The sequence below is a fragment of the Scomber scombrus genome, chromosome 11 (genome assembly GCF_963691925.1).
Source record: "Scomber scombrus chromosome 11, fScoSco1.1, whole genome shotgun sequence".
NCBI classification, from domain to species: domain Eukaryota; kingdom Metazoa; phylum Chordata; class Actinopteri; order Scombriformes; family Scombridae; genus Scomber; species Scomber scombrus.
The window spans coordinates 22,992,630-23,003,159 of record NC_084980.1 but is presented as its reverse complement, the minus strand read 5'-3'; the positions used below and the strand labels follow the sequence as shown (position 1 = coordinate 23,003,159).

General features: G+C 38.1%; 1 protein-coding gene across 1 annotated transcript in view; it reads right to left on the bottom strand.

Annotated features, from left to right (window-relative positions):
• Nucleotides 1–1,257: 1,257 nt before the first annotated feature.
• LOC133990403 (contactin-associated protein-like 4) overlaps nt 1,258–10,530 on the bottom strand; it is an 89,445-nt gene continuing 80,172 nt past the window's right edge. Inside the window, exons 20-22 of the mRNA XM_062428708.1 lie at nt 5,417–5,635; nt 3,334–3,405; nt 1,258–1,454 (exon numbers count right to left, since the gene is read on the bottom strand). Coding sequence (XP_062284692.1) covers nt 1,258–1,454; nt 3,334–3,405; nt 5,417–5,635 — 488 coding nt within the window. The remainder of the gene's footprint in view (nt 1,455–3,333; nt 3,406–5,416; nt 5,636–10,530) is intronic.

Genomic DNA, 10,530 nt, shown 5'->3' with positions numbered 1-10,530 from the left:
TTATAGAGTCAGTGGAGCCGTCAGTGTTAAAAGCTTTACCGCTTAAGAGAGATTTTTTTAAGAGCTGGTAGAGGAAGTTCCCAGCAGGCGGCATACAGCAGGGAGGAGAAAAAAAACTTGTACAAGCTTTTCACTGACAAACTTGCAAACTATCGAAAACTTAAAACATTCAGTGCTCATGGCAGTACTTTTGCTCCCTGGTTTTTCTTGTACTATATTTTTGATGGAAACTGAAAAAAGAAGAAAAAAAAGTCTAGTTAAAGCCAAAAAATGAATCCCTACTGTATAACAAGGTCTCCAAGTCTCTCGTTCAGTTGGTGCCGGAACAAATGTCCGATGTGCTTGTGGCGATGTGCGTGAGTGGAGTGAGTAAAACTATGTTGCCTTTGAGGATGCCGCTTGTTAACATCCAAAATTCAGCGGTGGCACAATGGCTGCTGGGTGATAATCACTGATGGAAAATGTTTAATTCATGTTTTGACTGCCAGAAAATAAAAAAAAATAAAAAATGTCCTGGTGTTTGGTGGAAGCAAGGACTTGAAATTTGAAAGTGGAAAGTGTAAAAGTGGTACAGTACACTGATTTCTGATTTGAAGTGTTACAGCCTGTAATGAGCACATACTGTTACTCCTCTAAAGCTCAACAACGACAACAAACAATGTATTCCACATGTACAAATCAACAAACACTAGCTTTTACAGATGTACTCTTCCTGAGTGCTTGATTATGGGGTCAAGCATTTCCATTTCCAGTTGAGCCAAACATCCATTTATCATCCTCATAAAAAAGAAAAAAGGAAAGTGCATCAGCAAAAAAATGTCTCCGGTCTCGATTGCGAGTGCCCCTGATTCACTGGAATAAAGTTGTGTTTGAAAACTCTGAATCAACCCATAAAAACCAGAGTTGGAAACCTTTTTAATATGACAGAGTGACATTAGCAAGAGATTGTTGTAGACGTAACTTTCACATTTTTTCAATCTTTTTTATAATATTTACATTTTCTGAAACAAGTATATCAACACCTTATAAGTCCAGCAATGTTTTGCTTTTTTTGTGTGTAAGTATATACACTATAAACAATAAAAGACAAAAACTTCTTGATATTTTATGGAGCCACAACCTTTTAGTGAAATGTCTTTGTGGCTCTTCAGTGCAGCGTAAAGTCCTGAGGTGTAGCAAGACACCGCCGCCTGCTTCCTCCTCAGCTCTCAGTTTAAACGTCGCCAACCTCATAGAAATCTTCACACATCCAGACAGTTACATAAAATACTCATTTGGGTTTTCACTGGCGGTGTTCTGGGAGTCAGCCGGGTTGTTGAAAGTAAAATCTTGGCTGTCCTCCTGTTTGACTCCCTTCACCTCCTGGTTCCGATAAGTCTCTTTTCTCCGATAAAGGAATCTGCCGGTTATCACCAGGCTGGTCACGATGACAAAAATTACCACCGCGATGACACCTGAAAGGCAGAAGACATTAACTCTGATATATTCAGACCTTTTGAGAAATACTGGGAGTCAAATGAGAAGATTGATATAAATGTAATCTCTGTTAGTTCAGTGCAGGTTGATATGTGACGTGTTTAGCGTAGCTTAGCACAAATACTGGAAGCAGAGGGAAAAACAGGGTCATCCCTATGTTCCCTCAGCCTTATGTTCCCACAGCCTTATGTTCCCTCAGCCTTATGTTCCCACAGCCTTATGTTCCCACAGCCTTATGTTCCCTCAGCCTTATGTTCACACAGCCTTATGTTCCCTCTGCCTTATGTTCCCACAGCCTTATGTTCCCTCTGCCTTATGTTCCCACAGCCTTATGTTCCCTCTGCCTTATGTTCCCACAGCCTTATGTTTCCTTAGCCTTATGTTCCCTCAAGGATTTTCCACCTATTTCCCTAATGCACATAACAAGTTTCATCTATGAAAATCCTTGAAAGACAAGTGAAATTCTTTATTTTATTATTAAACTAAGGGAACATAGGGCTGTGGGAACATAGAAAAAGGCTAGCCAAGATCCATTAAAAAAATACTTTACCAACAGCTAAAGCTCACATTATCACATTTTAACGTGTGCATTTTATAAATAGACATAGACAACAACACAGTGTGATTTATCAAGCATATTTTAGTTATCTCCCCACTCCTGATTATCGTTATCAAACCCGTTGACAAGCCTCAGCTGCTTGATAACGAGCTAATAATTAGAATCAGGTGTGTTGGAGCGGGGACAAGACTTACTTACTTCAGAAATGTAATAGGTTACAGATGACTAATTACTCTATTTTAAATGTTATAAGTAATGTAACTATTTCAATTACTTAAACTAATGTAACTTACTACATTTGATTACTTTTCAAATGTTCTAATGAATATTTTCAACTGTTAAGGTAAGTGTGTAAAAAAACTGTTTACAAGGAAAGAAAACTAGGTTTGAAAAGAAGTTTCATGGTAATGTGAAATCTTGCAGAAATACGGCTTAAATATGCAAAACACCGACTGTCCTATGAATTTGTCAGACAACCGACTAAGCAGAGTCCATATTATCACTCAGCGGAGACATTTAGATGTTTGATCGTCTTTCTGAATCCTGGAAAGCCGTGTTGCTTGCTGACACGCTGACTCCCTTTAAAGTAAATCTACCACAGAGGACTTTGGTCACAGAGCTTTGTGAAACTACTGTGAAGTCGCAGCGTGATTTCTGCCCATCTCTCTCTCCTTCCTTCCCTCTCTCCTCTGGGTTTGTCAGTTCTTCTGCTCCACACTCTGGTTGTTCTGCTAATCTAACTTTAACATACAGTGAACACAATTTCACACATTTGGACTGTCGCCGAACTCCTCTGTTCAGCACTTTTCATTATGCGGAGACAAGTTTCATTTAATTAGAATCCCAAAATATAGCTGAAATCAATTTCGCACTATATTACTTTGGTTTTAAAAAACGTCCACATATTTGAAGATAACAGTGTGAAAGTTTCTCCATCAGCTGAGTCGTTTCAGCAGAGGTTTAATTAGTTTGGCTGTTCTTTGTGCGCTGAGACACAGTCCGACCGATTTAATGGATATTTTTTAAATGACTTTTGATTCTCTCACTTACTTCTACCTACAATACACATTTATAAGAACCATTCAATCTTCACTTTGAATCAATTTGACCTATAAAAGTGAAAAAAAGTTAATTTTTAAGATTTTTTTAAACTTTTGATGGAATTCTTTTGCCCATCAAATCAAGTTTTCACATACCTCTTATGAATGAGATATTGAATGTAATCTCTGACTTCATCTTTTAACACAACACAACATGTTCCAGTGCAGTAAAAAAAGAAAAGTGAGACAGTTCAGTACCTCCAATCAGAGCCGAGTCAGTCCTGATGGCATTGACTAAAGGTTGACCTGAACCCACTGAACCCGACTGGTCTACAGCAGAGAAAGAGGACGAGGAATGACAGGAGAGGAAAAAAGATACAAAGAAAATGGGGGAAACAACAAAATGTGAATGAGAAAAGAGAGAAAAGGGTTAGGGTTGGGGAAAAGACACAAGGATTCAGAGACAAAATCACAGTACCATCATTCAGAGCGGAGAGGGAATACAACAGTAGGGACTCTATTAAAGCAACAAGAAGCTGGAAAAAGAACAAGACAAGAGGAAAGAAATGCCTCTAGAAACTCCCCCTCAGCGGTCCGAATTAATTATCTCATAAAGCACATTGTCATTAGTCTCCTCAACAAGGTGTACATACTTAATGAGCCCATTATTCGGTGCGAAACAGCAGCTTCCACCAAGAATAGATACACAAAGAGTAACAGAAGGGAGGGAGAAAAAAGGAAATGGCATACACTTGCAGCTATCTATGCAAGTGTCATTTTAAAGAGGCATGGTTTAAACACCCAATTATTAACCTACTATTAAACACTTACCTCAATGTAATTTTTTTTTTAAAAAGGTCTGAAATCATTGAGCAGTGACATTTAAGATGAGAAGGCAAAAGTATCCCTTGAATAACCTTTTTTTTTTTTTTGGTGTGTTTGACACTTTTCTTAATATTATGATAATTAGTAACTCCACTTCTGCTGTGAACTACCACAGATGATTAAATGGAGCGTACAGTTGCATCAACCAACCGAACAGTCTTTACCTTTAGAGCAGGGATGTCCATGTTATTCCATAAAGGGTTAATGTGGCTGCTGGTTTTCATTCGAACCAAGCAGGAGCACATCAGGTTTGACTCATTTCATCAACTGATCTCACTCTTCAGAAAGCCAGTTAGTAGATTTATGTGCTCTTGATTGGTTGGAACATAAAACCTGCAGGCATATGGCCCTTATTGGATGACAGTAGATGTCTGTTCTGTGACTATCTTGAAGATACAAAGAGGAGGCGAATCAGGAGTTCCTTCTTGATGCACGTTTAATACAGACAGCATGCAGGATAGATACAATTGTGATTATACTCTGCGACCGAGAGTGAACAGCATATTCTTATCCAATGTGTCGGTATTCTCCAGTAATCTTAGAAAGTCTGACACCAGAACATGATCCACTGATCATACCGTGGACCAAATGTGGAAGAAAGACATGATAAACATACTAACAATGGAATAGTTTGGACAAACCTGCCTGAGAAGGACATTGGATAGACATTTTGTGTATGTATATAGTGTGTCCTGTCACCTCTAGGTTGCAGTGAACAGAGCAGGATTCACATTTTAAGCTCATTTAGATGACAAGACAGCAGCAGTACTGGTTGTGCTGGAGTGATTCCTCTTGGCTACAGGTTTCCTCAGCGCTAACTTATTTGCAAACATGGATAACAAAAACTGAAATAACTAAGTTACTTGGATTTTCACATTAAAATACATGGGAACAGTATTAAGTAATAATGCAGGACCCACCTTAGCTTACTCTGAAGTTAAGTTGTGTAAATCCAATGATAAATTTGTACTTATTAACAATATATATAAAGTTTAAACCAATTGTCACACAGTGAACCTGGGGCTTGTGGGTACCTGGGTGTCTGCTGCCCCGGGGCAGTTTCCTATTTTGCTCGGTTGGTTATCTATCTTTGTTTACAGCCTGAAGGACAAAAACACCTCGGCCTAGCACAGACAGCAGTTCAACTAACTGGTACTAACAAAAAAACCCTGAGTCAACAAAATTAGATATAAGCTCGAAGTTAAGACTGGTAGTTGACCCATGGTTCGTGGTGAAAGTTGTAAAAATCCCAGAGCAGAAAATTTAACCAAGACAGTAAAAATGTTATTCTCATAGTAAATCCTCGAGAGTTGAAAGTTATAAAAACCCTGGTCTCACTCTTCCACATCCAAACGTCAATTTTACAAACTTTCAACCCCCAAACAACCAAGTGGATACTTTCCCACAACACTACAATGTTTGACAGTCATACCAGCACTCTTTTTGGACGTCTTACCTGACAGGTGGTGTGTGTTCTCCGCTGCGTAGGGATTGGCCAGTGCTGAGCAGCCACAGTTTGATTGGGTCAGCGGTCCGGTGACGACGACGGGGCTGGTGTCCGGGTGGAGCAGAGCAGCTTTCAGAGGGCTGAAGGAGTTAAAGCGGACCACCGACAGACAGCCGGTAAAACCGAGAGACCCCAACCTGGCCAGGTCTTGATCTAAGTCATCGGACTCTGAAAAGTAAAAAAGGTATCAGACAGTTTTGACTTGTTCAACAGAATTAAAAAAGAGCTTTGCAGAGCTTAAAAACTGGTCGGATTCTTGTTATAAACAAAGCCTGATGGTGCAACCTTCTCTCCTGTCATGTTTAAATATCTTATTTAGACTAATTACTTTGAAACAAGTTTAATAATGTTATGCAACTGACAAGTTTAATTGTCTTTAACAAAAGTGAGATTTAATCATCCTCAAAGAAGATGTTGTGACTTTTTTCCCTTTCTGCTGTCTGTTCTCAGAGGCAATAAACAACTACTCCAGAAGAAGTGATAATTATCTTTAAACATTTGGAAAGAAACTGTCTATTTAATTCAAGTTAATTAAATTCAGAATCACCTTTAGAAAATGTTTGACATTTTGGAAAATTACTTTCTTGCCAGAAGTTGGATTAAAAGACTGAACATTATTAGTACATAAAATATGAAGCTACTGACAGTGCCAGTTAGCTTAGCTTAGCTTAAAAAGTGGAAACAGGGGGGAAATAGCGAGCCTGACTCAGTTTAAGACGCACCTTAAACACATTTCTTTTTTCATTGAAAGTGGGGTGCATCTTATACACCGGTGTGTCCTATATACCAGTAAAATACAGAGAGAGGTTGTATCTGGATATGATTACAGGTATGTAAAAGGCCATCCACACTAAGAATGATAACTATAACTACAACTATGAACTATAACGTCCTATTAACAGCGGTGTCAAGCATGTTCCAGCTGTTTTGGCAGCTAATGAAAATAGGCCCGTTACTGCTGTATGTTGTACAGAAAAAGAAAAAAGAGAACCACACTGGTGGGTGCTGATTCAGGGTGTTGATCAGAAGTATTTCAGACACTAGTTGCTGTGATGTTTCAGTATATACAGACCAAACTGACCCGACTGACAGCAGCAGATGAGCAGCTTTTATTGCACTGTGGTAGCAACACACAGTATGAACACAGATCTGAAGCCTAAAAGATTCACTAACTTTGTTGTTTTTCTACTGGATGGAACAGAGGATGATGCTTTGTTTGACTGAGTTTTTGGGACTCGAGTAAGCATACAGATACACACTGTAGGCTATCGAATATGTAACGTTAACATGCTCTTTTAAAGGTTTAATTTAAACTCATAACCTAACCTGAACCCAGTCTGATTAATATACCGGTCCAGTTCAGTTAAGCAAATCATTACTAGACCATTAACCATCAACCCGACATACTGTTTCAGGTGTAAAATGTGTGTTTTGATTGTGTTTCAAATTAAAAGCAAATTTTGGAATATAAACGTGTTTATACTGGTGCATTCAAATAAAACAGTCTTTAATTGAAAAAGTGACATCCCCCAAAATAGACTGCGACGTGTGCGACTTATAGACCGGTTTTACAGTATTTACACCTCTGAAGTTCACTAATAAACACATTCTAGTACTAACCAATCCACTTTATTTATACAGCACGATTTTAGCAAACACAAGGTTTCCAAAGTGCTGCACAACAAGATAAAACACAATCAATAGATGACACAATAGAAGCACAAAACAAAAGATGAAGTACACAATAGAAAGGTAAAAGCAATAAAATAAAATAAAATAAAATAAAATAAAATAAAATGCACTGCATGAGATAGGCTTCAATCTTCTAACTCTCAACAAGAAAGAGAACAAACATATTTCCCAAAATATGCTTCTGTTCCTACAAGTAATAGAAAAGAAAGAAGTCTGTCTCAATCTTTGAGATTTAGTTGTAGAATAGAAAAGTAAAGATATTCATAATTGGCAGATTCAGCTCTTTAAAAAATAAAAAGCAAAGGATGATTTGAAGGCTGAAAGTAATGGGTTAGTTTTTAGGATGGATGCTTAATTGCAATGTGGGCACGAGTTAATTAACTGGAAACAATAAAAGTCAAAAGTAAAGAAGTAATACTGCAGGAGAAGCAAAACTTTCCCCATTTTGTTTAGAGGCAGAAACTCCTCAACCTGTAAGGTGACTCGTCCTTATAAATCATAAAACACACTGACAGGTTCATCGACTCTGCTGTACCTCTCCCTGTTATCATGGGACAATAGTGCCAGTGCATTGACTGTAATGACTAGTACTCACACATAACCCCCCCCCCCCCACACACACACACACATACACACACACCCTCATTACAGCAGGCAGACTGTCAGTGATTCAGCTCCCAGTCTGCCTCCATCACTCCACGAGACAGATGTGCACTCTCGTCCCCTATCTGTTCTTTTTACAGGCTTAAATCCCTTCATCATTCACCTCCACTCCTTCACAGCGGTGTAAACAGCAGCTGTGAAAGCCGACATTACCGCTGTAACCAGCTACATCAGTGTCTGCTCAGATGACTGAGAGGTGAGTGTGGTTTTAACCAGGATGCATCCGCAAGTTGATGAGAGCAGCCGAAGCAGCACACAGGCATCAGGAAACACCACAGCAGCCTGATAGCTCTGCTCAGCTAAAAACACGTCACTCCATCACCTTGCTCCCCTCCTCTCTGTCTCTCTGTATTCCTTCCGGGTCCATTAGTTAGGCTGATGGATGACAGGGGCGGCAGGGAATGACAGGAAATCCACTTTCCTGCTGTTTTTCTGATCCTGATCTGACTCTCTGCCTCTTCTAGTTTGACAGAGGTGAGGACTGGTCACATGACAGGGTTAAAACACACTGAGCTGGATCTTTACATCCAGACTAAGGATCTCAGGGAATCTGGATATTAAGAGTTGTGGTGTACGTGCTTACTGTAGTACATGGTTATAATTAGGGTTGGGTACCGAGGTTGGTACTTTTAGCGGTACTGACTGAACGCCGATGCCTCACTCTGCAGCAGATTGCCAGAGTGAAATGTTGTGTCCCTTTCTGACCGCTTTTTATTCTGTGCTTCAGGGTGAAATTACACCCAAACATCAGTGTTGGCAATACGCGAGGAATATAATGAACATTGTTATACTTACTAAACTCAGTCATGGTGTCAACATGTGTAACTCTATAATAGTGCTAAAACTACACAGATGCATTGTAGGAAAGCAGTGCCAACAACAGCAAAACATATGAAGAAATATATTTAGAAGAAATATGATTAATATAACATAACATTTTTATATTATATATTAAATGCACCTGTTATGTGTGTTTTATATATTTATTTTGTATATATATATATATATATATATATATATATTTAACTCATATTTACACTGTATATATATTCCTCACATTTTCTTTCTAATAATTGAACCCTTTATATTTATATCTTTATTCTTTTGTTTACATTTTTTTTAATGTGTTAAATTTATTGTATCTTTGCTGGACAGGTACCACTAACATTTCACTACACATTGCATTGAGTATAATTGTGTTTGATAATAATTATAGTCTATTTTTATATGTTCATGTTTTCATGGGGAGAAACTTAAATGAATAGCCACAAACGCTCTACAAGCCTCCTTGTTTTTAGTGAAATAAAGTGGATATCTCCCACAGTTACAGTCTTTTTTAGTTTAAAATCCTTTTTGTGTTTCCATCAACAGTGTTTTCCTCTTCAGGTGGAGTGGAAGGATCATAATTAAAAAAAAGGAGAAGTTTCCACAAAAAAGACAGTAACCTTGAAAGATACTGAATTGATTTGATTTATTTGGACTGCTGAAGCCTCATATTAGATTAGTAAACGTTTAAATACATTTTTGCACAGAAGAAGAACGACTTCGGAGAACGGCTTTTGTCCTCCAGCATTATGAAAGGATCTCGTCATGGCCAATATCAACAGGAAGAAAAAAATGTGTCAGAGTTCATTTGGGGATCTGATTATTGAATTAGGACATACTTTGAACAGCAAAAGTGTAAAAAAAAAAAAAAAAAACATTTTTGATATATTTTATGATCTGTGTAAAATATTAATAAAACTGCTACCAATAGTTTTGCTACTAATATCCAGTGTTCTCTGTTGCAGCGAATGTGTGATGCAGCCTGCAGGCCCTCAGCCCTTCATGTTATTCACAGCTTATATCTCAGGCCGCCTCTGATGGAGCTGCTCAGAGAGAACATGAATAAGTCATGACAGAGCCAATTACTGTGGCACCCAACTCTGTTACTGTGTCACCCGACTCTGTTACAGGTCCCTGTACAGGATTTAATGCAGAGGCTCAATGACGAAGTGGTTTAACCCTCCCAGAAGGTGACTTTTTATTTTCTTCCAGACTGCTTCAGGTCTTCAGGTGCTTTACAGTAAAGATGATTTAACTGGGCCCGGGCAACTGTTCTCTCTTTTATCTCACTTAACGGGGCTGTAAAGCACATGATGTTCACAACAACTAAACAACAGTGTGCCAAGCACATCCAGATTTGTTTGACAGCTGACATGAAAGCAGCATAAATACAGTGTAGTAAATATGTACAAAGTCTTCTGTTTTGGGGGCACAAAAATATTTTTATCATCAGATTTTCATGGGAGTTTTGTATTCTATTTTAAAGATTAAAAATGAGCACTATTATTATTTAAGACACATTCTGAGTCTCAGGAAGTAGATAATTCATTTCATTTTCATGCAAATTGTATCTAAAAAATCTCCTAAACTACAGTATTTTATGTAGCTGACTAATCATTTAGTTACTTTAACATGTGTCTTTCTGTGCCAACAATAACATGACAGGTTTTATTCTGATATTTAATCATTTTCTTGTTTTGTCAAAATGAAATTCATCATAATGTAGAAGTTATAGTAGCTGCATGGTCCAGATTAGATAAGAGATACCAGCAGTTCCTACAGCAACAACAACGTGACTTGCTGAACTGTATTGATCAGACCCTTAACACTGACACTCTGTTTAGAAGTATGAGTTAAAAGCTTGATATGAAATGTTCATACAA